A 27,896-nucleotide genomic window follows, 5' to 3' on the forward strand; every position below is an offset into this window, starting at 1 on the left:
ATTTTGGGAGTAACTTTATTGTTTCCCTCGTCAAATCTATTAATAATAGTTTGAACATTACTGTCCCCACTATTTGTCCTCTTCCTTTTTTTAGTGACTGTCGCCCATGATTCTAAATTTATTTCTTGCACTGTTTCGCTGGTTTTCATAGTGTCAGAAGTTGCACGCAAGGCCACCTTAGACATTTTTGAGGCTTCTATAGCACTTAACGTTTCACGCAATGTTGTCTCCAACTTACGCTCCACTTGCGCGCAAAGCTCAGTTTTGAGAGTCTCGATTCCTCTCTCTAAAGCGTTAGATATCCACACGCTCACATTGACCTCTAAATCCCTCAATGTTTGTGCAAGCAAATCATTCGATTTAGTTGCATCAATCTCCATATCAACCAAGCCCGCTTTTTGATCCAAACAGATGTCACAAATATATACAACATTGCGGTTCTCACTTAAAAGTTTTACCGCAGGCTTATTGAGTGTGGGTGTAATACACCGACGGTGAAAACTAAACCCACAACTCCCGGCACAAACGATCGGGTCATCGCCGTTTACGATCACGGCGGAGCATTTCAAACACTCCATGCCGAAAAACAAATCACGGGCGAAACTATTATCAATTATTTATACTTACATTGATATCTACGCAGGCGTCTTCAAGCAAAAATAAACACACACTCTTCGGTGTCACACACACAACACAAACTACGGTACTAATTTGGTCGGACACAAACACAAACAAATATCTACACCGGGAAGGATCGACGTCTCAACGTACAACGCTGTTGACCACACAATCCACCCGTAATTTTGCACAATAAACAACGTACACAATATCAACAGTGACACCGAAAGAGTTTGCAAACATTTAACAGCACTTGTGAAATTTTTTTGAGCGCTCAGCTCTTTATATCACACGTTTTACAGGAAAACACAAGGAGCTAAACAGTAACACAACTACACTTGTCACCAGTCACCAGAATCCAGAGAGGATTCAGGAGAGAGCTTTTGAAGATTCTGGTCTTACTAGAAGAGTCGGACTGCTCCACAAGCTGATAAAAACGGATTTGTCGTCTTGCGAATCCATGTCTGAATACGTTAACCGCATAATTTCAACGTCGCATCAACTCAACGGAATAGGCTTTGCGATTTCCGAAGAGTGGATTGGAACACTTCTATTGGTTGGTTTGTCTGAGCAATATCGTCCAATGATAATGGCTTTGGAAAATTCAGGTATAGCCATTACTGGAGACGTTATCAAAACAAAACTTCTACAAGAAGTGCCAGCCACATCCACTGAACCAGCGTTTGTTGCAAAAAGGAAAGTTTCTGGAAAAAAAAATTAAAGAACAGAATCCTCCGAAAGGGCCGAGATGTCGGAAATGTTCCAAGTACGGCCATATAGCAAAGGATTGCTACAGTTCGAAAAAGGAAAATACGTTTTGCTCAGTGCTTTCTACTATCGAGACAGCCAACGGCGAAGATTGGTTTTTTGACTCGAGAGCTAGTGTTCACATGACACGAAACGCGGAACTCCTACAAAATGTGAAGCCATCGAATGGTACTGTGGTAGCGGCTAACGGCGGTAATATGAAATTCACCGGAACGAGATCGTACACAGCGAAGCCTTCGTCGTGTAGCAACGATGAGATTCCTGTTTGTGATGTTCAAGTATTACCAGAACTATCAGTGAATCCGTCAACCAGATCGTCAGGAAAGGATACATCGTCGTTTTTAACAACGATGGATGCAAAGTGATTGACAAAGATGGCGATGTGGTAGCTACCAGCAGCCATGAAAACGACCTTTTCAAGCTTCAAGAACGCAAGCAAGGTAAGAAAAATGCTTTGGCGGTTTCATCTACAGGAAGCTTGGAGTTATGGCATCAACGGTGTGCGCAGCCTCGCTAACGGATTGGCAGATGGAGTCAATATCGACGGAGGAAGCATGGCCGACTGTAAGGTGTGTCCGATGGGCAAACAGAGTCGCCACCCGTTCAGCAAGGAAGGATCGCGTGCGGCTGAGATATTAGATTTAGTTCATTCTGATATCTGCGGGCCGATGGAGGTTAAGTCACTAGGTGGAAACCGTTATTTTATTGTCTTTATTGACGATAAATCCCGCCGGATGTGGACATACTTTTTAAAAACTAAATCGGAATCTGAGGTTGCGCAAGTTTTCCAGGAATTTCACGCAATGGCGGAACGGCAATCCGGAAGAAAGCTTAAGGTCATCCGAACAGATAACGGTAAGGAGTACGTAAATGCTACATTCAAAAAACATCTGAATAAGCACGGAATAGTTCATCAAAAATCCAATGCGTACACCCCGGAACAAAACGGTATGGCGAAACGAGCGAATAGATCGATCGTAGAACGTGCAAGGTGCATGCTTTACATGGCAAAGCTTGCAAAACATTTTTGGGCGGAAGCTGTGGCAATGGCTGTATATTTGCTGAATCGTTCCCCAACCAAAGGCAACGAAGTAACACCGGAGGAAGCATGGACAGGAAAGAAACCAAACCTTTCCCATATAAGGATATTTGGAACACGATGGTCCTAGTACCAAAACAATATCGAAAAAAATGGGATCCAAAGTCAGAAGAGTGCATTTTCACCGGAATTGACGAACATAATAAAGGGTATCGATTGTTCAATTTGAGGTCCAGACAGGCCTAGACTGCCAATGAATGTTTCGACAAATCAGAAAAAGAATAAAAAGATTATTAGATAGTAATATATTACATGATTTTTTTAGCCGGTCTCGTAGTACAGTCGTCAACTCGTACGACTCTAACAACATGCCCGTCATGGGTTCAAGCCCCAAATGGACCGAGGATTGACTATCCTGCTATGGGGGGTAATCCATAAGTCACTGAAAGCCAAGCCCCACAAGTGGTATAGGCAGGCCTTGACCGACAACGGTTGTTGAGCCAAAAAGAAAGAGAAAGAAAAAATATTACATGATTTAGCATTTGCTGGTCCCGTGGAACAATCAACAGCCATTGCACGATTTAATAACATGCCCGTCATGGGGATTCAACCCCCGAATGGACCGCGCCTCCCAAGCGTAGGACTGGCTTTCCTGATGCGGGTAATGCTGCGGATTTATTAATGAATTATTCATTATATTCAACATAAGAGATTGGTAAATTAATTAGAACCCCAGAATCTCTTTCGGAAACCGTCCCGAACCGTCGAGAGCCGTTCGGATCCGGCGCCAGCTACCGATTAACGTAACTACAATCATGAACGATTTGAGCACTAGATATCGCTATCTTACTTTAGAAGATGCAATTGTAGAACTAACAAACATATAGGAAAGATTGCATGTTTTGCATACATCGTAGACATTTCTCAAATTAAACCTAGAATTGTCATGCCGATTATGTTTTATTATTTAAAAAAATCGTGCTTTGTCTGTCATATTCTGGCCAACATATTACATTACACCATAATTAGAAGTCAAACAAATTATGATACACCTTTGATTATTTGGACGTTTGTATTAGTGATAGAAAAATCGTCGGAATCGATTCCGGCTAGCTCAAAAGTTTTCTGGAATCGCTTCCGGATACTAGGTCCGGAATCAGTTTCCGGAACCGATTCCAAATCAAATTCGGCTCCGGAGTTGGTTTCGAAATCGGTTCCGGAATCGAAATCAGATCCGGAAACGGAATTGGGTCCGAAATCAGAATCGACTTCGAAATAGAGTCAGTTTCGGTATCTCCATAAGAATAAGCGTTTGGGTCCAATGATGCTACACGTATTGGTAACCGCAAAGAATCAAAATATACTTGTAAACGATCCATTCGCATAGAGATAGCCGGACTGATTTCGCTTCTGAAACTTCTTATTTTGAATTTTCAAAGAACTGATTCTCATTCTGGAGCAAATTTCATTTCTAGAGTCTATCCTGATCAGTGTTGTCGACATTTTTATGATATTCGCAGTAAGCGGGTGTCAAAATCATTTTTGATCATAATATTCATGGTTACCATGACACGACTTTCCAAAAGCGATAATCATTTGTGCAATAACAATCAATGCTTTTGCGATGACATGATTGCAAAAAATGTAGAAAGAATGTCATTTGACATTTTTCATGAGACGCTAGAGAACTGCTTAATCGTGCATTTACCGCTACTTAGACATTAGACCACTTAATATTTTCACTCAGTCAACCAGGAAAATGGTGTCCACTTAACGGAGTATAGAAATTCACGCAAAAACACGAAAAAGGACCCATTTATGATGACGATCTAGTTCACTTGAAGTACGGCAAAATCAAAAAGTCAAATGAATGTAGCAAAAAAATATCATCGTGTCAAATGATATTTTTTTCCGTGATTGTCGAATGAAAGCGTAAATCTAGAATGCGATGTCAATTCCGAATCCCGAGCGGAATCCGATCGCGAAATCGATTGCGGAACCATTTCCAGAGACGACGGGTAAGTCTGATTCCCAGCTCTCACCACTAGTTTGTATCACTGTTAAGGTCACAGGATAGTTGTAATGAGCAATTCAAGGTTATGGGCTTCTCAGGCTACATAAAAATGATTATAAAACTCTATTTAGACCGATAAACTTTCCATTAACCTAACAAGAATAAGAGCCAAAAGGAATTCGTAGTGTTAAACGGCCATATTGAATTGAATAACATGATTAAACGCATCCATGGCTAAATAATTGCAGTTTATAACATCTTTTGGTTGACCAATACAGTGGCGGATAAAACGGTGCGCGGACTGAGCGGCCGCGGGGGGCCCCGTCAATGTAGGGACCCCGTGTATGGTAATTCCAGCATATAGAACAGCGAGTCTCAGCGTCTCAGCGAGAGCTTCTGATTAAATATTATTTAAGTTATTTATGTTTGATCAATTGAGGAAGATTATTAAATTAAGGGTGCTTAAATATGATATAAATTTATATATATATCTGTAAGAGAACCCAATTCCTTTTTGTTCAGATCAAAAGTTGCGATATTTTATGATATTCGCAGTAAGCGGGTGTCAAAATCATTTTTGATCATAATATTCATGGTTACCATGACACGACTTTCCAAAAGCGATAATCATTTGTGCAATAACAATCAATGCTTTTGCGATGACATGATTGCAAAAAATGTAGAAAGAATGTCATTTGACATTTTTCATGAGACGCTAGAGAACTGCTTAATCGTGCATTTACCGCTACTTAGACATTAGACCACTTAATATTTTCACTCAGTCAACCAGGAAAATGGTGTCCACTTAACGGAGTATAGAAATTCACGCAAAAACACGAAAAAGGACCCATTTATGATGACGATCTAGTTCACTTGAAGTACGGCAAAATCAAAAAGTCAAATGAATGTAGCAGAAAAATATCATCGTGTCAAATGATATTTTTTTCCGTGATTGTCGAATGAAAGCGTAAATCTAGAATGCGATGTCAATTCCGAATCCCGAGCGGAATCCGATCGCGAAATCGATTGCGGAACCATTTCCAGAGACGACGGGTAAGTCTGATTCCCAGCTCTCACCACTAGTTTGTATCACTGTTAAGGTCACAGGATAGTTGTAATGAGCAATTCAAGGTTATGGGCTTCTCAGGCTACATAAAAATGATTATAAAACTCTATTTAGACCGATAAACTTTCCATTAACCTAACAAGAATAAGAGCCAAAAGGAATTCGTAGTGTTAAACGGCCATATTGAATTGAATAACATGATTAAACGCATCCATGGCTAAATAATTGCAGTTTATAACATCTTTTGGTTGACCAATACAGTGGCGGATAAAACGGTGCGCGGACTGAGCGGCCGCGGGGGGCCCCGTCAATGTAGGGACCCCGTGTATGGTAATTCCAGCATATAGAACAGCGAGTCTCAGCGTCTCAGCGAGAGCTTCTGATTAAATATTATTTAAGTTATTTATGTTTGATCAATTGAGGAAGATTATTAAATTAAGGGTGCTTAAATATGATATAAATTTATATATATATCTGTAAGAGAACCCAATTCCTTTTTGTTCAGATCAAAAGTTGCGATATTCCATCACATTATTTAAGAAATATAGCTAAAAACCTAAAATTTCTTTTTTACTTAAACATGTTTTACCTGCCAAAAGCTGAGAAAGGTGTTGTGAGTACTCTACTACATGAGGAAGACATACATCATAGCTCTAGCTCCGACAGCGTCCTCCAAACATGAAAATTAACTCAAACATTTTGTTGAAAGTTTCATGTTTTTTGCAATAAAAAAAAGCTCGCGGGAGACAGGTTGTTTATGCCCGACATTAACATATTACGAACATTAGAAAATTTAACATTATCACAAAAACCCAATAAAACATAGGAATGGCATCATTAGCTGACGATATACTAATGACTCGATACTTGAGAGTACTTGAGATTATCGCGTACTTCCATATCACATTAACGTAATACCTTTCTTTCGTTCTCAAAACAAAACAAGTAAATCTGGTATGTATTTAGTTGTTTTGGTATTAAATAAGATAAGTTGTTCCCTCAATTAGCTGTAGTAAACGTTAATAGCATTAAACAAAACAGCAATAACTCACCCGGGCAGTTTCACGTGTTTCGGCATTGTCCTGAACGCGATTTCTTCATCAATTTCATCTGGTACCATGGTTTATTTTAGAACTTGCGTTTTGCATTGCTGACTTTTCTATACACCATTATTTCTGTTATCTTCAACGTTCAAACCTTGCCCGCACACGTATGTGGCAAACCATTCTAGCAACTGCGGCATTGTGGCCTTTAAGTTTCCATGACTTGTCGAATTGTATATACAAAAAGTTTTCCGTTCGGCAGTTCTATCGACAGTAGCTCTGCCCCCTGTGTAATGATGATATTATTCGAAATATTTCTCGTTTGCTATAATTCTTCGCGCCACTAGACCAAGTTAACCAAGTTTAAATCCAACGGCTGGAAGCCAGTTCTACAGTTGCTACAATCGCGATTTGCCCTCATTGACCAAATTAATATTTTACTTTACGTGAAAATGACGATCTAAAGTGTACATTTAGGTAAGGATGTTGTTTCGCGGCCTTTTAAAAGCATTTTTAATACGGGCGAAGAAATTGCTATTTGTTGGCAGCAGCAAAATTAAAACTATCTTTCAATTATTGTGCAAAAGTTTGTCAACGGCTACTAGACGTACGTTTAAATTAACACCTCACTTTAAAGCCGTTTCCTTCAGTCAGCACATAATCGCTGCGTCCTGCGGTTAGATAAGGCGTTCGCTAGTTTTCTACTTGCTGCATGAACTGTCTGTGAACGGCGTATAAGAGTTGTCTTATTACTTTTACTTATTGCTTAACGCGGTAGAGCTCTCGGTGTGGTCTGTTGGATTTCTTGCATGGCTGGCTTCCGGTAGGTCGTTTGAAGTAACACATCCACTGCCGCTAAACGGTACTGGGTCAGAACTTACCTGATGATGCAACTGTTGAATGTTGAGTTGCGTATTTCCTTCCATACCGCCGCTGATTGACGATGGTGGCGAGGCAGTGGCCAACAAGCCAGTGTAAAGATCGTCGAACGAGTGTGTCTGACTACTCAGCGACGAAGAGATGCCATCGAACACAGAAACCGACGAGGCCGGACTGTCGGCCGTGCCAGGGTAGAGTATCGATCCAACTGATGAGATAGGCGTTCCATTCTGCTGTAACCGCTGCTGTTGAATACTCTTGCTGGAAGGGGTTCCGATCGGTGGTTGCTGCGGTCGCTGCAGCTCATCGCCACCAATGCTTACGCCACCGGGATTGCCTTCTTCCGGAGTGCCGACTGATGGTGATACCATCCCTGCTGCGATGTTATCACCTCCTGCAGATTCGCAAGCCATTTTCATATTGCTACTGTTGCTATTGCCACCCGGTGCGTTAAAGTAGTAGTTGAAATGTTCGAGCGATCCCAGATCCTGTTCATCTGTTTCCTGGTCGCCCACACTAACTATCGGTTGCTTCGTTCCGAACAAGTTATCTAAGCAAAGGTGAAAACAGGCGTAAAGATCGCACCGACAAAAAAAGGCGTGCAAAAACGCACGCAACCCCATAAAACCGATCCAACAAAGAACTTCCCCACGTACTATAGTCATGACCCCCGCTGTTTTATCCCCTTTTAATCATGCTCGAACAGGTTAGTTACCTCCGAATTCCCCTTTCAGTTGCTGCTGTTGTGACTGTAGCTGCAAATCTTGCATCTGTTGCTGCAGCTGCCCAAGTTGATACTCTCGCAAAAAGCTCTTGGCGTCCATCGATGAAGCCAGCAGGTCAGCCGATGCAGATGAACTGCTTCCGCCCGAGACTCGACTGTCCATGAAATCAGTTAACGCAACACCGGCTCTGGTGCCTGACCCGCTGCCCGACCCTACCGATCCGGAACCGGGGCTGAGATCAGAAAAGTGTGGCTGAGTGTCCTGAGCCAGCTGTTGCTGACGATGATGCGTCATGTGCTGTGCCTGATGCATCATGTGCTGCAAGGATACGGTGCTCGGCGTAGCCTGAGCTCCCAATATGCCCAGCCCGGTCGAAGTGGGGGGCGATGGTGCCGGTATGGCTGTTATTTGAATGTCGTGTGTAAAGTTTTGCGCTTGCTGCCGTCGCATCTTCGACTCGTTGATGCTGTGTATGGTAACCTATGGAAAGATAAAATAAGCGTTAACACCAACCACATAGACACGAAAAATGCAATGAACAAAACATTTACCTCACTGTTAAGCCGTTGGCCCGGTTGTAAGTTTTGCAGGAAGGCAAGATCGTCATATCGTGTTCGAGTGCCAATGGTCCCGGTGGGCAAGCTTCCAAGGCTGTTGCCGTTGAAGAATGCGCTCGGTGCTTCATCGTCGCAACAGTGTGTGGCCAAGCTGGTGGATGCATCTGCTCCACCAAGATACGAGAGAGCGTGCGATCGTTCGGAACCAATGGCACCAGTTGCACCCTTTGACAGGATTGACGCACTACTACTGCCCCCCTGATAATATCCTGACGAACCCAGCATACCGGACCCATAAGCGTTGCCCGGACCTACGGGTGCTGAATGCAGCAAATCGGGCCCCGCCAGATTGTACTGACTGAACGACGAATAATGAGATTCACCCAGTCCCGCACCGATAGTGCCGCTTGCCGACGGTGAAGGCGCAAACATGTCCTGACCGGTGGTTCCATTCATATGTTGCCAGCCCCTGCCGGATGACGTAGGCAGACCGCCACCTTGCTGCAGTGAGGTTTGTTTTTGCTTCTGTGCATTTTTCATCTCGCTGCCGATGGCGGACTTGCATTTGCGTGGTCCCATGCTTTCATCTAACGCGGCGGAAGAATATTGCTGCAGGTAAGGCGGCACACCAGTGCTGCCTGGAATGATTGTGTTAGCACCAGACGACACGGCAGCAGTTACATGCGGTGCCGTTCCGCCCGGCTGCTGCATGGCTCCGTGTGTCGGAGGCATAATTCCATTCTCAACCAGGTAGGCTGCATTGAACGGACGGAATCCGGTCGCTTCCGGAGGGGCACCGCCGGACAACGCATGATGAAGTGCAGGGTTGCGTATCGTAAACATTCCATTATCATTCTTGAATATCGTAGCCGGTTGATCGTATCCAAGCGTCATACGTGCGCCTTGCACGTCCGGCATCGTTCCCGCACCAGGGGGACGCATTCCAGCACCACCGGCACCCATTGGGCCGCCGTGGAACATTGGATTCCTTAGCGTCACAATGTTATTTCCTTCCGTTAGCTTCCTACCTGCCTGCGCCTCAGTAACGGAGGACACAGAAGCTCCGCTCGCGGAAGGCATCTGATCCCCTTGATCATGGTCTTTGTTTTTGTTTTTGCTGCGTCGCTTGTTCCGTTTCTTACGATCATTGGCACCTCCTTCCGGCAGTGGGGAAGACTGCTGTTGCTGTTGCTGCTGCTCTTTTCCTCTCAATTTTCCTGTGTTAACCATGATCACCGATTCCTGTCCGACGGCCGGCACGGATAAGGGCGACATTGGATTCACGACAAACATGCCAGGATTTGGTGCACCGGCACCAACACCAAACGAACCAGCCAGCATAGCAGGCGTTGGATCCATCGGAGGCGCAACCGGTTTCATTGGTTCGGTTATCTTCCGAATTGATTCGCGCTTCAGACGTAGCGCTTCCGACTGTATGGCGTCCAGTCGCGTCAATGTAATACCGGGTGGAAGATCCAATCCCTCCGCACGGATGCCACGTCTCAGCTGATCCATAAGACTGTTGCTCGCGCCAGACCCATTGCTAGATGCACTCTCATCGATCATTGCATTGGAAGCCACATTAGGTTGCCGTGCCTTGCTGTTACATTCCTTCCCAGGGCCAGATTTCGACGCAGCCGCGTTGTTCCCTGAAGCGTTACTTACATTCGTCGCCTTTTGATTCGCAATCTTCTCTTGCTGTGCCTGGGCCTGCACCTTTGCCTTCGTGGCTTTGGCGGCGTTTTGTAACAGCTGTGACTGTATTGTAGCCTGGGCCTGCTCGAGCTGGCGTATCATTTGCTTTCGCTGCCGGTTTGACAGACCAGGACTATCTAGCAGGGCACTGATCTTCTCCACCATTGCCTGCGCCGGCGTCTGCTTCTTCGGTCGTGATTCTGTTTCATTGCCATTCGCCGTACAACCAACACTTTCGACGTCATCTCGCTTTTGCTGTTCTTTGAACGCAGTGCCTACTGCAACTTCCCGCTCCTGTTTGGCAGCTTTCTTTTGGGTGGATTTTTTCTCTTTTTCCATGGCAGTCTTCTTTGTTTTGTCATTGCCTAGCGATTGGACTGCAATTGCAACGGCCGGTGTGGATTCTTTTTGTATCGTTTTTGTTTCTTTCGCTTGCTCGCACGGCTTCGACTGTGACAGAGCGTTCTGAGAGGATATACTGTTGTCAACCTTCGCAGGAGCTATCGTTTTAGCTTCTTCTTCTTCCTCGAACTCTTCCTCCTCCTCCTCAACGTCCGTTTCCGAATCGTCCATGTTGAGCAACCGGAAAGCGTTGTTATCGAACTCGGGATCAATGAACGATTTGGCAGCCTTTTTGCGAACAACGGGTTTCACAGACGATTCCACGGACGATGGATTCTCTACTGCCGAAGCAGTCTGTTGCGATTGACCTTTGGATTTTTCCTTGTTAGATGCTTTTTCGATCGTACCGTTATCTTCTTTGAGCGATTTTTGCGTTACAACTGCCGTTCCCTTTTTCTTCGCTTGTGTTTCCTGAGGTTGACTCTGCTTTGCTTGAACCGTGCCCGCCTGCTGTTCCTGTTGCGATGTCGCCTGTTGCTTTGATTGGGATTTGGTTTGCTGTTTAACCCCGGATGCACTTCCACTCCCACTAGATACGACGGAATCTTTGCTTTGCTTGCGGTTCAACACCTTGGCACTGGACGCAGCCGACTTTTGTTTTCTTTTTGAGGTCGGTTTGCACTCTTCGTCGTCGCTGTCTAACAAATTTAGACGTGCGACAATCTCGTCAATCTCCTCTATTAGCTTGTCCTTTTTGCGTTCCTTTTTGCCGTTCTTACCCTTGCCCGAGTCAGCAGGCGTCGTCGTGGCAACAGCCAATGCCTTTCCCTTGCCTCCCTGTCGGTCTTCTCCAACGGGTGCCGGTTTCGCAGTAACCTCCTTCTTAGCAGGCTGACTATTGAGGGACGCATTAGCTTTGCCCTTGCTCCCTGGTGCATTACTAGTTTCTGTCGCCGTTTTGGGGTTCTTCTGCATCTCCAGCAAATCTTTCTTCACCTTGTTTGCCAACGAAAGCATCTCCGGATTACTCTTGCGATCTGTCTGCAGGTTTTTGATCAACTCAACGCTTTGGCGCAGCATGCGCTCCTGTATGAGATCATTGATCGAAATCGTTTGCTGCTGCTCCTGTGGCTGGCTTTCTAACTTGCCCGCCCTTTTCTTTGATCGCGATGATCGTTGGATTTGATCACTGTCTTCGATCTGCACCGTGTCAAGCGGCTGCTGGTATAACTGGTCGACATATTCTTGAATGAGGCGTTTTTCCTGCGGACTAAAATCAGCAAATGGATCCTCGGCCTTTGGCATGCTCTGCCCGGCACTGTTCGCAAGTTTTGCTTTCTCCGTTCTCGTAGCGCCCATCACTGAAGCCGGAGAACCACTGGGCTGCTGACACAATTTTCTTGGCTTCTGATGTTGATTAATACCATCGCCCGCTCCAGCTGGATCATTGATTGGCACAATCTGACCATTGACGAATGTGTACAAAATTTGATCCTGATCGGGTGAATCTCCCTTTGCCGTTACCGTCACCTGTGGCTCGGTATGGGGCAAAAAGGTACGCTTTATCGTAACCATCTGACGAGAAGCGGCGTCGTTACCAGCACCTTGTTGGAGCTGTTGTTGAAGTTGTTGCTGTTGTTTTTGTTGTTGATGTGGTTGTTGATATTGTGGTTGCTGTTGTTGTTGTTGTTGTTGTTGTTTGAGATGTTGAAGATGGTGATGGAGCATTTGATCTTGCTGCGGGTGCATCTCGTCCGCGTGATGCTGCCGTTTTTGTTGGAAAAGGCTCAGCGTTTCCTGTAGTTTTGCGATAGTGGTAGAACGTACATTGTTGTTCGTTTTTCCGGCCGCTGTTAATGTTGAAGGTGGCGGTGGTAGCATTGTACCAGGCGGTACCCTTCGTCCCGCCTGTACATCCTCTACGGCAAGGGATTGGGCAAGTTTTTTCGGTTGCACTGCATGTTGCGGTGGTGGACAGCATGGTGGAGGGGTTGGGAATGCTTCCAGCTTGAAAATGTACTCGGGAATTTCGGTGCGTATGCTGCTAACGAGCACATTTATTGCCGCATGGAGCTCATTCTTTTGCTGCCGATATGTTTGTATTTTAAGCGGCAATTCTTTGCGCTCCTTCTTGCTCAATCCTATCTGATCTTGTAGAAGCTGCTGGGTCTTTTGCTCTTGCTTCTGACAGTCGTAAAACTTTTGTCGCAACATTTCTAGCTCAGCAATCATTTTCAGACCTTTGTTCAGCTTAACCTTCTTAATTGTCTCTGCATCTTTTCCGACTGTCGCCGACACTGTCGTTGCCGGTTTTTTAGCTGGTACGGGCTTTTGAGCGTTTTTATCCGCCGACTGGATGCGGTTAGTTTTGCCACCTCCTTTCGACGTGTTGTTTGGAGCTTTCGCACAGTCATCCCCTTCGATATAACGCAGCAGATTATCGATCGATTGAAATCGATCCTTGCTCGGGGCTGCAGCAGAGGTGGCAGTTTTTGCCACTGTCTTTTTGTTTGCTTTTTCCGTAGAAGTTTTTGCGTTGCCACTAGCTGAAGGTACTGTGTTGTGTGTAGGACACACTTTGCTTCCCCCTCCCGACGATTTTTCCGGACCTTTGGAGGAATCATCTCCCTCGATAAATCGCAATAGATCATCGATTGATTGAAATCGATCCTTACTGGGCGTCGTTGCAGCAGCTGCAGCAGATTTTACTGTTTTCTTACTTCCTTTTTCGATAACTGCCTTACCGTTGCCATTGGCCGAAGGTACTGGGTTGAGCGGGGCAGATGCCTTACCTGGCGCAACTGTCGTTGCGGCAGAGCTATTGCTGGCCGTAGTTTTAGTGGAGAGCGGTTTAGACTCTTTTGTCACTGCTGCACCATCGGTAGGGGCAGGTTTTTGCTGCAACTGTTGCCTCTGTCGTTCTTCGTTGAACATTTTGTCATTCATCATTTGCTGTTTCTGGAGCTTTTTCCGTAACTTTTCACGTGTTTCGTTCGTCCTTTGATTATGGTTACACTCCTAAAAAGACAAATTAAAGAAAAAAAACACACACATTTAAGCATGAATCTCTCTATGAATCATCTATAGCTTGAAACTAACTAAACATACACTCTGCCCGAACAGCGTACAGTAGTAGCAAACGCAGGACCCTTCCGCCTTGTCTCCGCCGGTTGCGCCAGTGGGTGGGGTTCCACGATGGCACGATTTTTTGTGCTCCTCTTTCGTATGCGTTGTTGCGCCGCCAATGGCAGATCCTGGTGCCGCTGAGCCGGCCGAGGGTTTGGCTTTTGCAACAGTTCCCGCTTTTGTGCCTCCAGCATGCGAAGGCAATCCGCAAGGGCAAGGTTTACTACTACCGTGCGTTTGTGACGTTGCTCCTGCTGCTGCTGAAGACGACGCACTTGGAACCGCACGAGCACCATTGCCAGGTTGCTGCTGGGTCGTCGCAGGTAGAGGCTTCGCTTTCATCGCTGGCCCATTTGCACCACATGCAGCTTCCTGTTTCGAGGACGATTTCGTTGCTGCATTGCCGACGGCGGGCGGTATTTTACTGGCCGCCAATTTGGCGAAGGCTGACAGCTTCGCCGGTGTAAGCAGTTCTTCATTCACACCCATTGGCACTGGCGCAACGGTTGGCTTTGGTGTGTTGCCGTTTGCTTGCACACCTGCCGAGGATGTTGAGGGAGGTTGTTTCGAGCTCTTATCATTCAGTGCTGCTTTTGATGAAGAAGTAGGTTGGGCCGGTGCCGGTGTCTGACTTTTAGCTGACGGACGAGCTAACTCAGCATCGACTGCCATCGCTTTTTTCTCTCCCGATATCACATTTTCATCTTTCGATTTTTCAACCTCTAGCTGCCCATTTACGACAACAGCGGGGGTGTCTGGAACGGCACCTTGCGCATCCTGCTTGAGTGAGGATGCTTTAGTCACATTACTTTCTATGCTCAAGTTAGGTTTCGAGGATTCCGGGGTGCCAGATTTTGTGGTGCATGAATCATCGCAGTTCAGCAGCTTGCATGGGCTGCGCTTTCCTCGCCCTTTTTCCAGCAACATGTTTCGTTCCTTTAGCAGTGCTTTTAGCTCCATTTCCAGCATGCTGTAAAAAATGAAAGGGAAATGAAATATAAATAACGAACCGCTAATAACGTTACCGTAGAACGTACTTCGTGCGCTGGGTCCACGAGTCTCTGGCGGAAGTGTCCAGTTGTTTGGATAACATTTCCGACTTGGAAAGAAACTCGGTCACACAGGTATTGCAAGTACACGTACAACCTCTGCTTTCATCTGCAATCCCGTTCGAGATGCACGCATCGCCTATTGGTTCAATGAAGGACGAAGCTGCTGCTGCTGCGGCCGCTGCCGCAGCTGCGACCGATGCGGCCGAAGTAGTAGAAAGTGAACAGGAGGAGGACGACGACGAGTTCGAACTGGACAGGCAGGATGAGGAAGATGACGACGAAGACGTCGACGATACGGAAGAAGACAGGGTTGTTGGGCACGGTGCTAGAAGGGCAGCATTCGATTCCAGCTTCTGCATCAAGCTCTCCCGCATTCGGCTCGGCGAAACGGATCTTTCCCGCTCCCGCTCGAAACATTCCAGATCGAAGGCAATGTCGTTCTCCTTAACCAGGAACAACTTAGTAAAATACTGATAAAGGACATTCCGCGGCGGTGCCTGGGTGTCGAGTATGAACCATTCAGCCAAATCGGACGCACGCGTCTTGGGCAGATTGAGGGCCGAGTTCTGCAGCGACCAGAACATATCGACGAACAGCAGCGGGTGCATCTGATCGTCTATTTCTTCATGCCAGCGTTTGTTAACGTTGTCGCAAAACTTGCGCAGCGAGTTTCGCGCCTTCGTGTTCCAGTTTCCCTTCATGATACGCCGCGGTTCTTCGCTTACCGGTTTGTAGGTCTGAATCAGCAATCGGGACAGATGGACAGGATAGTTCATGGCGATAATGTTCACCGCCACCCGGCATGCGATGGACGAGCAGGGCGCTGCCTGGAAGGAGCAGAATCGCGACGGTTCCAGCGTGCTCCAGCGGTACTGCACTCGCTCGGGCAGATGCTTGAAAATGGCCCACGCAATATGGTACAGCTCTTCATCTTCGCCCAACGTTTCCACCAAAGGGTAACACGCCGCCGTGTCCTGTACGATCTGCTTATCGTCCTTTTTCGATTCGTTTTTTAGCATCGCACTGTGTTGCGGAGAGGACACCTTTGAGCAACCGTTGGGCAGTCCCGTTTCGCCGCTAGTTAATAGCAATGATGACAACAGTTTCTGACTGTTGGTCGCCGAATCATCCTCATCGCTGTTCGGTACTTTCTTTCCCTGGGTTTCGAGCATCATCTCGATCATGTTCGCGCACGTACACATGCGATATCGCTCATTGATTTCCTTTTTGGGGCGGAATGTAAATATTCCACCTCCTATAATGCAAGTGAGACATACGCATACGCTACAAAAAAAAAAAACGAAACAGTTAACGTTCGTGTCGCTGTTGCTCCCCCCTCTAAAATATACTTACATGTTGTGCGTGTTTAATGGACGATTGCAGCCGGGGCACTTGACGTAATCGCATACGTTCGACAAGCGTGAACTTACGCCCGGTATCCACTTCGTCTTGAGACAGTGTACCACATACTCCCACACGAGCTGCCTGTTCTCCAGCGCTAACCATTCCGAGATGGAACGTTCCGGCTTTTCCAACAGTTCCGGCGATTTGGGCGCGTAACGCGATCCCCGGATGGCTTGCAGCAACGTGTGCACCGTGCTGATACGGTTTCGCCTCTCGCAATCTTCCGGCGAGCGGTGGTAATCGTACAGCAGGGGCCAAACATCGGCCCAGGACAGCGAAATGTCCGTCATTTCCTTGTCAAACTTCAAGAACCGGCCGACCAGCTCCTGATACTCGCGCTCGGGTAGCGACCCGCGCAGCCGGAGCATACACTCGGGCAGTATGCTCTGGACTTCATAGTAAAAGTACCGTTGAAAAATGCGCTGGTTTATCAACCACCAGGTGAGACCGAACTTGCCCAGATGACACTGTTCCAGGACGTTCAGCAGCGGGGCGACGGTTCTTGCCGACTGGCGCAGCTTCTTGTAGCCGTTCACAATGTAGTTCAACACCTCCGGAGCATTAAATTGACGGCTGCCATCCTCCGGACTCTCAGTGAACAGATCCTCGAACCCGACACAGTACACCTGCACAATTGAGCGGAGCTGAAAGCAAAGTAACTCAAAGAGCTGGTGCGGATCCCGCGTGCTCAGCACGTTCGTGAGCATCACGAAGGCCATCTCGTTCGACAGCGGCAAGTTGGATGCGAGCGACATCTGGATCATGTTCTGTTCAGGATAATGCGCATCCGTTAGCCACTTCAGCGACGATTTGCTCATCAGCTCCATGTACTGATTGTACAGTGCGTTATCCTCGGACCTATGGAGAGACAATGAAAACCAACCGATATGATTAGCCACTCGTGAAAAAAGAAGCAAAGGCAAGGCAATCACATACTCCGGTATCAGGTCGTAGTACTGCTTCATCAGAAGCTGCAAACGGTCCCAAAGAGAGTTGTACTGACAGTCTTCTGCGTACAACTTCATCACCACCTCCCGCGAAACGATGCACATACGGCAGCAACAGTTCAGCGGAAACAAATGTTCACTGTGATCCTCCTGCTGCTGCTTCTGCTGCTGCTGCTGCTGATCAGCCCGTTTCGGGTTATGGCATTCGGATGAATCGGATTGTGCTTTGCAAACACAGTCATTCTCCGAAGTAGTCGCATCTTGTTGTTTTTCGTGTTCGTCAACGTCGATCACCGTCTTCTGTATCAGCAGCTCCACGTACTGCTTCAGACTGCGCCCGTAGTGACAATCTCCCGTGCAGGCATCCTTCGGTGCCGGACCGTTGTCGACGGTAAGGGGCGAACCCTCGCTGCCGTCCTCAATAGGTGTCACTCCCGAGGTGGACACCGTGCTGGCAGTGCCACCGCCGCCGCTTTCCTGCAGTAAAATAGACATTTTCGCACAACCTGCTTTCTATCTTCCCGTCTATTTCACGCCCTTTTCTCAGTCACTTGCACTTGATGTTAATATTACGGGCCGGTATTAAACGCGAGGTAACTTTGTTTCGAGGTCCTCCAACTGCTGTACCGCACACACGCACTCGCACGCACAACTGCACAGTTTTCACATCGGAAAAGGTGCGCACCTACACTTTACGTCGCGTTTAGTCACGAAACGAAGCGGTAAACGAACGCCGCTCAATCTTTCTCGAGCAAGCCCGATTCGTTACTCAATTCAGTCGCAACCGGCGGGGAGAATGCTTGAAACAATTGCCTCTAAAATAACACCGCTTGGCTGAAAGTGACAATCTACCATAAAGTTAGTTGATCCGAAATCACCAGCAAACAACGTGTATTGAGAAACAGGATTGGCGAATGGGATCAGGTTGCCATCGACATCCCGTTTCAGTGCACTGCAATCTGACATAAGCTTGCAGTATTTATGAAAACTGACAGCTAGCATCAAACTGAATACATCGTCTGCATGAAAACAAAGTTTCAAAATGATCGCAATATAGCAAGAACAACACATGAAGTATCACCAAATGGTGGTTAAATAGCATTTCAATGCCAAAATTTGCCCTTTTTAACAATATCTGATGACATTGATTATGATGTGCGTTGAAAGCAGCCATGACAGTTTACACTGTATTTATGACCCTACCGCTTCCACTCAGGTGCGCGAGCAAACTCAATTGTCAAAAAGGCATTTGACGCGGGTAGGGTTTGCACTGTGGGAGAACGTTTGGCCATTATTTCTAGCACATTGTTTAGCAACTAGTGATGGGCGCCTCTTTCAAAGCGATTTTTTTCGTCGATAAAGTTATAGGCTTATTACACTGTAGAGGCGAAAGAACTCCGCAGGAGCCAAAGCCTCTCTAAACCATACTAACAACAACAACTTATTACACTGTTTGACAACCCAAAAAATCTTTCGCGAAAATTTTTTAACTGTGCACTGACCAGCGAAATGAAAGAGTCTAAGTCCGAACTCACTGGTAGAATTTCGATTCCCTGCCAACTATTGAATATGTGCCTTTTAGTTGGCAGGTTTTTCCTTACAAAAAATTTCTTTAATTTTTCTCAGCATGCCATGAGATTTTTGTGAAATTTTCAAAAACCGCGCCGCCATACGTAGGACTGACTATCCTGGTATGGGGAGGGGGGGGGGGGGGGGAATCAATTAGTCACTGAAAAACAAAGCCCACAAGTGGGTACAGACAGGCCTTGACCGACATTGGTTGTTGAGCCAAAGAAGAAGAAGAAGAAGAAAATAGGAGCAAATGAATTACCCGTGCATAAAAAAAAATATTTTAACAACATTGAAGTGGCCGCTTCTATAGCCGTGTGGTTTAACCCACCAAACTGACAGTGTTTTGGCTTTGATTGATGCAACTGGATTTTTAGTACAACAAATTGATGGCGTTTTCGGTATCTTGGTTACAGTATACGCTCGGTAACCCGCACCTTTTTAATCCGCACGCTCGATAATTCTCACTTTTGACAACTAAATTCATGAGATGAATAGTGTTCGATCAAAAATAGCGAACTTTTATAAAAAAAAAATTAATGACGTCAAAACGTCATTCGATATTCTTATCAAACTCAATCAAGTGCGGATTACCGAGAGCCTTAAACTTCCCTTAAACCAGTTTAAGGGAATTTAGTCAAAGTCCTTTAAAATCAACTGTGATGCAGCTTTTTCGTTACTTTCTTCTAGATTCGGATGAAAATGATATTTCCTATCGTTATATTTGGTCATGTACCCATTTTATTCTTAGATAATACCCATTTTTCATAGAATAACGTCACAAAAAATAGCTTTTGTTTTCCATCAAAAAACCATGGCTATGAGTGAAAAATTAGCTCGACGGCATCGTACACCGAGAAAGGAACGTCTAATTTACGAACACACCAAATCTTGGCACTTTCAATACACTTCATCACACACAAATCCACAATTTCAGGCGTATCGAGTACTAATCGAGCAGATTTTGAAAAAAAAAACAATTTCGAGCAAATGTCACTTGGGAAATGACAGTTCAATACAAAAGTGACGTGGCGTTCTGAAGAGGATATTTGAAAAAAAGGTTATCAGAGCACATTGTGCGAACAACAAACACGATAGTTCATGGGTAATTTCAAATATTGTCATAGGAAAAAACGTCAAGTTAATAAAAAAAAATGGATTTTTTTATCAAAACATAAGATAAATTTAAAAAAATCAGGAATTTGTCATTATGAATATCCTTTGACTCGTTGTCCGTGTTATTCGCATATCCGAGCGAAGTTGAGGCCCGTTGAGTCCGAATAAACGTCACTCCACTGTACTTATATAGACATTTACAGAAAAATTCTCTCCGGAGCAGATTGGAAATGAGCATCTCGAATTCTTATTTTCAGACCATTAGTTATCTGTCAATTGGTATACGACAGAAAAATACAAAACGAATGTGGCAGAGCTTTCCATCGTCTAATAAGCTTATTAGGGCCGTGTTTGTGCTCCATCGCATGTGATTTTATCGGACGTGTTGTCAAATGCTTTTTTGGTTCATGGTGCGATTATTTGGATTACTTGAATAGTTTGACAAAAAATAATAAAGATACCAGTTATCAAAATCGAATAAAAGGTACCACTGTTTACCCGAAAAGACAAACAAAACCCAGCGTGGGAACTTGAGACTGGTTTTGTGAGTCGAGAGATTGTTGCTTGGGTTTTTAAATTAAAACGTCAAAACGTAAACTAGACATTCTATCTGCACATGTCAAAAATCTTCAGTGATATGACCTGCCGAACGATCCGGTGGCCCGTGGTGTTTTCCAAATCAAAACATTCATAGTGTAAATTAAAATTCTGTGGATGAAAATTGGTCAATCATGTCAACTACACGCGTGAAAACTAGGGAAACCAAAACCGGAGAAATTATTGCATACAGTGATACCGCAATACGGAACAATGCATCTGCAGTGGAATACTGTCGAACCTCGATGGCTGCATTGTCGGGCAGCACCGCAGGTATTGTAATGTCGAATTAGTCTGGTGGGTGGCTCTTTCATCCTCTCCTTCCTTTTCCACAGGTGTGCTTGGACTGACCGGTGTGCTAGGGTTTCTCTTCTACGTGCTAGCAGTCCTTTGCCTCTGGCAGATGCTGCTACTGAAATCCGGCTCCAATTGGCAGAAGTATTTCATCAGCCGAAAAAGCCTGCTTACCCATGGTTTTCTGAGCGGCCTATGCACCTACGTGCTGTTCTGGACGTTCTTGTACGGTATGGTGCACGTGTATTGAGAGAGGCCACAGGTGTGGGACACAGATCACAGAGCAAACCTAACACTAGGCTAATACTTTGGTAAATTATTGTTTCGATTCCAAATACACGTACCATCTTTTATCAACAGCTAATGTTTACCGCATGAATGAGGGGAAAGAACTTGTTCACCTGTGTTTACACATGAGCTTAGCGCTGCATTCAGAATAGGAAGCGAGATGAACACGAGTCCTCCTGCCGTAATGGCCATGTTCAGGTGGCTTCCTTTTCATGTATAATAATGCTAAGGGTGGAATTGAAATGTACTTATGGATATCACAACTGCTTGAAACATGAAACAGATAGTGGGAACTGCAAAACTTGAATAGAAATTTAATGCATAATTTTGTCGAAAAAATTAATTATGTTACATTTAATCACAAGAAACCGTGGTCTCAACGGAAAAATTTTCACTTTCGACGCTACGGCTGGCATACCCGGGTATCGGTACGATTAAATTGAAACCAATGTTCTCTCGTAGGCTTTTTACAGAGAATTGAGAAAAAAAAACAAACATAATATGGCAAATATGACACAATCACCCATTCACAAAATCAGTTACAGCAATCTGTATGTAAAAACAAAAATACCCATTGAATATCCACGGACCAACTCCGGCCTTGTAACTTGTGTAACCTGGTCATATTAACTTCTTCCTCTTCTTAGTTTGGCTCAACAGCCGTTGTCAGTCAGACAGGGTAGTCAAGTCCTACATATGGCGGCACGGTCTATTTGCGGCTTGAACCCATGACGGGCATGTTGTTAAGTCGTACGAGTTAACGACTACGAGACCGGATCATATAAACTAGTAGTACGCAAAAAATAAGATTTTTTTCTTCTATTTTTTACTTGGCGCAACTGTGAGATAGACTACAAACTCGGTCGGCCTTAGTTATTGCTGGGCTTGGTAATGACTATCATGGTTGGTTTACTCGTTGCCGATAGTCCTTCAGTAAACAGTGTAATATTTCTAATATTCTATTTTCTAGAACTATTGCAGTAAGTAGCAAAAAAACCGGTGTTATAGAGTGAATATTAACAATTTAAACTGTCTCGTGGTTTTGTCGACTGTGACCGCTGACCTTTGTTATGGTCACAATTCATTGACCATAAGTTAAATGCAACGCACGAAATATATCTGATAAAACTTCTGACTAATGTCATTGACGTTGCACATCAAACCACAATAATGGTTTAATAAAATGAAACATTTAGTGTTAGTATTCGTAATAGTGTTTGTCAATTAATGTTGAGAAACTAAATAAAAAAAAATATTAAAACATATAATTGGTTCTGTTTAGTAGTATAACCGGTATCCCAAATAAAGGAATTACGACCAAATTGAAATGGGTTGGAAAATACTCACAAACTAGTACAATGTCAGAGACGGTATTCCGACAATCCGCCTCGCCTTCCGCTGTTTACAGTTGAAACTTGTTGAAAAGAGAGCAAGATTAAGACAAATAGAGCGACAGATTAACAAATAAGGATACAACCAAATATGGATTACATATAATTCTTCGTAGCGTAACGACCTAAGTTATCGCTGGCCTATAATACCGGCTACATAATATGAATAGATAGTCTTAGCTTTCGAGAACGGTACTGCCCCTGATTGGAATCGTACCGTTTCTGCTGTACCGTGGAGTGCCCACCTGTGAGGTCATCAAATACACCAAAAAGGCTGCTCCAAATTATCACATACTATTTCTCATCTTTAATCGCGGCTTCAAGTATGCCAGTATATCAAATAACAGTGATTTCAATCAAATTAACTTATCATCCCCATCATCAGAATTACTCGCGACCACTGATTGATGTACAAGTCCGGCACACGGCGCTGGCAAGCCATATTATTTACATTTCCCATCGCATCTCCTAAGATTTGTCTGTTGCCAAAACCTTGGCGCAATGAATGTCGTCTTTGTTTCGTCCCGATCTACATCTATCAATTTACCCGTCCCACTACCAGCCAATGAACAATCTGATGACTTTATCTATTTTATAAGTTTTTACGTACTCTCTCTCTCTCTCTCTCTCTCTCTCTCTCTCTCTCTCTCTCTCATGGTGGTATCTCCCGCCCCGGACACTACGAAACATATTCAACACAGCTAATCGCTATTATTACATCTTCTCAACAACACGTGTGTATGCTATCCGATCGATAAGCATCCAGGCGGAAGTCGAATTGCCGCCACCGGGAAGGAAATCATGATCATGAACCAATTGCAGGTACACCTCTCACCACCCCTCGTAGGAAAGGATGCGCGCTAAGCACTATCTTGTCCCTCGTGCCGTCACCCTTCGCGCAAATACCCACCCCTATCGTCATCGTTTTGTCGTTTGATTGATTAAATCACTTTTCATCGCCCGCTTGGATTGGATTTAAGCACGGAGAGAGAGGGGATTTCCCTTGACGACCACGGTTGTACCGCAGAGCGCACCAGACGACCCACCCGGCAGGAGAAAACCACAAACGTTCGCGGCCGGAACAATATGTCCGGGTGGATTAGGAGGCGCCCACCGGTTATTATACGCCCAGCGCACTGAGTAAACAAATGATTAAGCGGAAATAGATCGAGGAAACAAATCAGCTAGCCGCAGCTCGGCAGGGGTTTGTGCGGTTAACGGGCACGGAAAACAAACCCTACGCTGCTACGCTGCCTTCCGGCTGGGGAGGAGAGTGTGTGAAAAGTAAATGTAATAATATAGTGTATAGCTGTTGCGAGCTGACGCAAGTGTTTTGTTTGATGTTGGTCAATTTGCACTCCTTGCCGTGGTAGTTCATTCAAGCAAAGCAAAGTGCCTATTTTGCATTGTGCTAAATCTAATAACATAATTTTCGCAAAACTTCTATTACTGTTTTGTTTCCCATGCGCTTTTCCTGAGCATTAAGTCGTCAGGATGGATACTTTAACCCCTTTCGTACTAGTTCATTAATACACATATTTTAGCGCACCCAAAACCCTATCCTATCAACCATGGAATAGGCACCGAAATTAATCCTCCTCGGATACGTGGCAGGATCTCACGTCCAATCAAATTCTAAAGTATCGATTACAAGATGCGCTACACGAACAGTACCGAAGCAGAGAGGGAGGACCCTAGTGCGTTCCAGTTCCGTCCCGTGGCGGAAGGTGGATGAGTGGGTCATTTTTCCAGCGACGTGAAGTAAAATAAATCCCTTCGTGTTTAATGCTGGAAGGAAAGGTTCCCGGTAAAGTCGAAAAGTGACAGCAACAGCCGCGGCAGCAGTTGAAACAATAAAGCCAGCACAAACGGCTGTTTTACCGCCTTGTGTTGTGTGCGCGCTGAAAGTATCGATGTCCACGACTCTTCTTCGCCACGGCTGTCCGCCGACCAGCAGTCACTTGTTTTGATCGCACACGATCGACGGTTGACCCCGGTGTTGTGGTGCCAGGGGGGGTGGGGGGTTCTGCGGGTTCGATTTCCGTCTTCCGACCGATTTACAACAGTCCGCTCCTCAATATCCTGACGGAACGAGTTGCTTTGTACGATTTCAAGGACCGGAGCGGAAATGTTATCATTGGGTGAGACGATATTTTAATAAATGAAACACGATAATCTTCAACCGATAGGGGGTGGGAGAATGGGAGAGGCTGGTACAGTGGTTTGAATTGCTTTTCCAGGGTGCAGTTAGGCCACCTAGCTTAAAATAAGTGTTTTGAAGACTTTAGAAATTACAATAATTTGAACATCTAACAGTAAGGCTATTAACTAGCTGGGTGACATTTCCTTCTCAGAGAGATGGTAGGGCCACTCGGACAGGTTTAGAGCCTTACTCGGGACATGCTATAGCCAGTTCTCAAGACGAACTTAAAATTTTGCTACCTTTTGATAACGTTTCAAAGCAGAATAAATGTTCAGAAATTTTAAGATTGCGCCAAAGTTCACAAACACAGCTTTATTCGAAGTCGAACAATTGGTGGTACATTTGTGATTACATGCACGTATGTGCCACATTTGACGTGATAATCTGAGTTTCATGAACAAAAAAAAAAAACATTGACACGTTACAGACTACCTTGAAGTGATAAAAAAATGTCTGTTTTAGCCAATAACAGTTCCATAATAGCATAAGAGTAGGAAATATCCATGTTTATTTTAGGAATCACAATTGGAACTTAATGATGATAGGTATCGTTCAGTAACAAACAAGTCTATTGAATGAAATATGCATAAAAAACATAAATAAGCTATCATGTGATTATACTCCACTTCACTTATGAGTCGCAGTTTTACTCGAGCTATTATTATTACATTCAATAGTCGAGAGTATAGGACCATTAGCTGCATCCAGAATTGGTCAGCTCCGAAAGTACCCATCCACGAAGATTGGTGCAAGGAAGAGGACACGTATTGCTGTCGCTACTGAATCATGTGACCAGTTTTAAGGCTTCAACAATCAATACCGCCGGTAATTCACCCGGTTCCGGTGAATTTGTATGCCCTGCATTCAGTTTTGAAACGCAGCACAGATGATTTGGAAATTTTGTAGATCCAACATCCTTAGAATTCGGAATTTGACTATTGAAGCAGTTCTCCAACATCGAAGATGTTGCATGCCATATGCTTATAAATAACAGTCCCGAGAACAGGGATGAAACTTAGTACCATGGTAACCATCGAAGGCTTTCATCGCGTCAAGTGCTTTGCTAATACTACTGCAGCTATATCACCATCTAACCATGCTACATTATGCCCAGGTACTATTGATTCCTTCTTCATTGGCCAACGAAGGACCGGGCTCTGAAGACAAAACACTGTTTTGAAGAAATGAAAAGAAATTTCATAACTACTCACAATGAACGTATAGCGCGTATTGCCGAACAGCAGTTCGCGTAATGCAATAGAACCAGAAGGAACCAAAAAGAACGAAAACGCTGCTCCATCGCCTTTCGTAGCCTACTGCATAACTGCCAGTCGCCGGTCGTGGCGTTACATTTGTGGGGCTTCATTTTCATTTCAATTTACACCAACAACGCCCGCCCCGCCAACAGCAACCTCCTCCCTCACGCGCTCCACGCGCTCCCCCGTACCATTCATTGATTTCTGCGGGAAAACCACGCGCCAGGGTGAATAAGAAAAGCAAAACAACAGGAGGAGACGCACGCAACCTAAAAACACAATGGCGTCTTTTGATGCGACCGCTTGCTGTACGGCAAGATGATAAACGAAGTAGCGTAAGTGTATGTGTGTGTGGGTGGGTGTTAGTCTCCCCTCTATCTGGTTAAATGGGGGAAATTTGCGATGGAAAAGTTGGAAAAGGGACCATATAAGCTAGGGAGTATAATCAATTTGCTGTCGCATTCTTGTGCCACGCCATTTTGTTAGGGGTGCCGAAACTGTGCAATGTAAAAAATAGCATTTGGTTGCAAAAGATTATTGAATCATTATTTAAATATCAAATTCAATAAATTGTACATTGACCTAAGTTTAATTCCATTACCAAAGTGTTTGAAAAAAAAATGTTTTTGCTATTCGTTTTTTTTTATTATCAGTAAATTATTTAAAGATTGCATATTTTGCTATTGCATATTTTGCTTACCGTTAAAATCGCCACTGCATGAATTACACACAACTCAAACCTCTGAATATCGATCGATATTCAGTTTATGAAGTACTAAACAGAAACATAAATCAATTAGAAACATACATTTTACCAATATTTACATAGCAATGGATCACAACTGCGCTAAATAGCTGGTTATTTACGCTTTTTCGCGAACGTCAAATTTTGTCAATTTTTGTCAACTTCATTTCCTGGCTGCTACAAATTAAATATATTGACAGAAACTCAAAATGTGAAAAAAAAAAACTCACATTTTGACGAATTTGTGTTTTGCCACTCCTGTGGCCCCGCGCCTATAAATGTAGTCATAGGAAATTCCTCCTAACAGCAATTGGCAGGGAAAATTCTCGCCTTCATGAGCTAGTTGATTCCGAAAGGCGTGCAAGAAACACTCGTCAAATACCACACATTTGTGCCTCATTCAATTATACCACACTTCTCCTGTTGGCAAAAGATTTTTACTAAACAATGCATAGTATAGAAATTTTCATTTGCCTGAGTGATAATCAAAATTCAAGAAATACTGCTTCATGATTTTACATCTACTCCCAAAACATGTATCCCGAACGCATATGATCGAATGATGCTCGTTATGCGAGATTTTACTCGTTAAAATATGAGCTGATATCTAAAGGGCACTCATTATGAGGGGTTCCATTGTATCACATTGTGTAGCCAAGTCACTAAATCATATGAGTAAAATAATTACGAACCACAAAAGAGTTTAAATGTTATGTTACAATTACAGCGAAGAATTAGGTTATAGTTTTAATTCACAGTTTCAGTTTTCGACAAAGGCTGCGTACTGGATGCGTTTGTTCGCATAGATTTAAGGAAATTGTTGCTAGATACAACTCTCTCTCTCTCTCTCTCTCTCTCTCTCTCTCTTTCTTTCTTTCTCTCTCTCTCTCTCTCTCTCTCTCTCTATCTCTCTCTCTCTCTCTCTCTTTATATCTCTTTGAGGTCTCTTTGTGATTTCGGTAGTACGCTACCTAATAAAGTGTCTTTGATATTTAGATATTACATAGAATTAAAACAAATTCGGTATTTTCTACATGCAGTATTATCCACTATTCAAACTGCCCACCGACTGTCACCGTTGACTACCAAAGTAAATGAAAAATGCACAGTTGTTCGCAGTGACAAATACGGCACCATGTGCATCTGGTATTTGTACTATATG

General features: G+C 44.5%; 2 protein-coding genes across 3 annotated transcripts; one reads left to right on the forward strand and one right to left on the reverse strand.

Annotated features, from left to right (window-relative positions):
* Positions 1 to 6,609: 6,609 nt before the first annotated feature.
* LOC1274476 (uncharacterized) lies at positions 6,610 to 18,226 on the reverse strand. Of its 2 annotated transcripts, none has more exons than XM_061642666.1 (7): positions 17,265 to 18,226; positions 16,278 to 17,186; positions 14,910 to 16,208; positions 13,846 to 14,842; positions 8,704 to 13,764; positions 8,143 to 8,632; positions 6,610 to 7,977 (listed from the first exon to the last, which is right to left on the reverse strand). In XM_061642666.1, the coding sequence occupies exons 1-7, from the start codon at positions 17,768 to 17,770 to the stop codon at positions 7,304 to 7,306; spliced, it is 9,936 nt and encodes a 3,311-aa protein (XP_061498650.1). In that variant the 5' UTR covers positions 17,771 to 18,226; the 3' UTR covers positions 6,610 to 7,303. The 2 variants fall into 2 exon arrangements, with proteins under 2 accessions (XP_061498650.1, XP_061498651.1); XM_061642667.1 differs by having other exon boundaries at positions 13,855 to 14,842; positions 17,265 to 18,225.
* Positions 18,227 to 20,577: 2,351 nt separating this feature from the next.
* Positions 20,578 to 21,210, forward strand: LOC4576857 (ER membrane protein complex subunit 6). Its single transcript, XM_562070.5, has 2 exons — positions 20,578 to 20,830; positions 20,893 to 21,210. The coding sequence occupies exons 1-2, from the start codon at positions 20,692 to 20,694 to the stop codon at positions 21,099 to 21,101; spliced, it is 348 nt and encodes a 115-aa protein (XP_562070.4). The 5' UTR covers positions 20,578 to 20,691; the 3' UTR covers positions 21,102 to 21,210.
* The last annotated feature ends 6,686 nt before the right edge of the window (positions 21,211 to 27,896 follow it).

The sequence above is a fragment of the Anopheles gambiae genome, chromosome 2 (genome assembly GCF_943734735.2).
Source record: "Anopheles gambiae chromosome 2, idAnoGambNW_F1_1, whole genome shotgun sequence".
Taxonomy (NCBI): Eukaryota; Metazoa; Arthropoda; class Insecta; order Diptera; family Culicidae; genus Anopheles; species Anopheles gambiae.

Bases quoted from the DNA above. Each gene is read 5' to 3' on its own strand.
- LOC1274476 (XM_061642666.1), bottom strand. From the start codon at position 17,770: ATGTCTATTTTACTGCAGGAAAGCGGCGGCGGTGGCACTGCCAGCACG. The intron at 14,843-14,909 runs GTACGTTCTACG...CATTTTTTACAG, and splicing joins TCGTGGACCCAGCGCACGAA to CATGCTGGAAATGGAGCTAA. The intron at 8,633-8,703 runs GTAAATGTTTTG...ATCTTTCCATAG, and splicing joins GCCAACGGCTTAACAGTGAG to GTTACCATACACAGCATCAA.
- LOC4576857 (XM_562070.5), top strand. From the start codon at position 20,692: ATGTCAACTACACGCGTGAAAACTAGGGAAACCAAAACCGGAGAAATT. The intron at 20,831-20,892 runs GTATTGTAATGT...CCTTTTCCACAG, and splicing joins ATTGTCGGGCAGCACCGCAG to GTGTGCTTGGACTGACCGGT.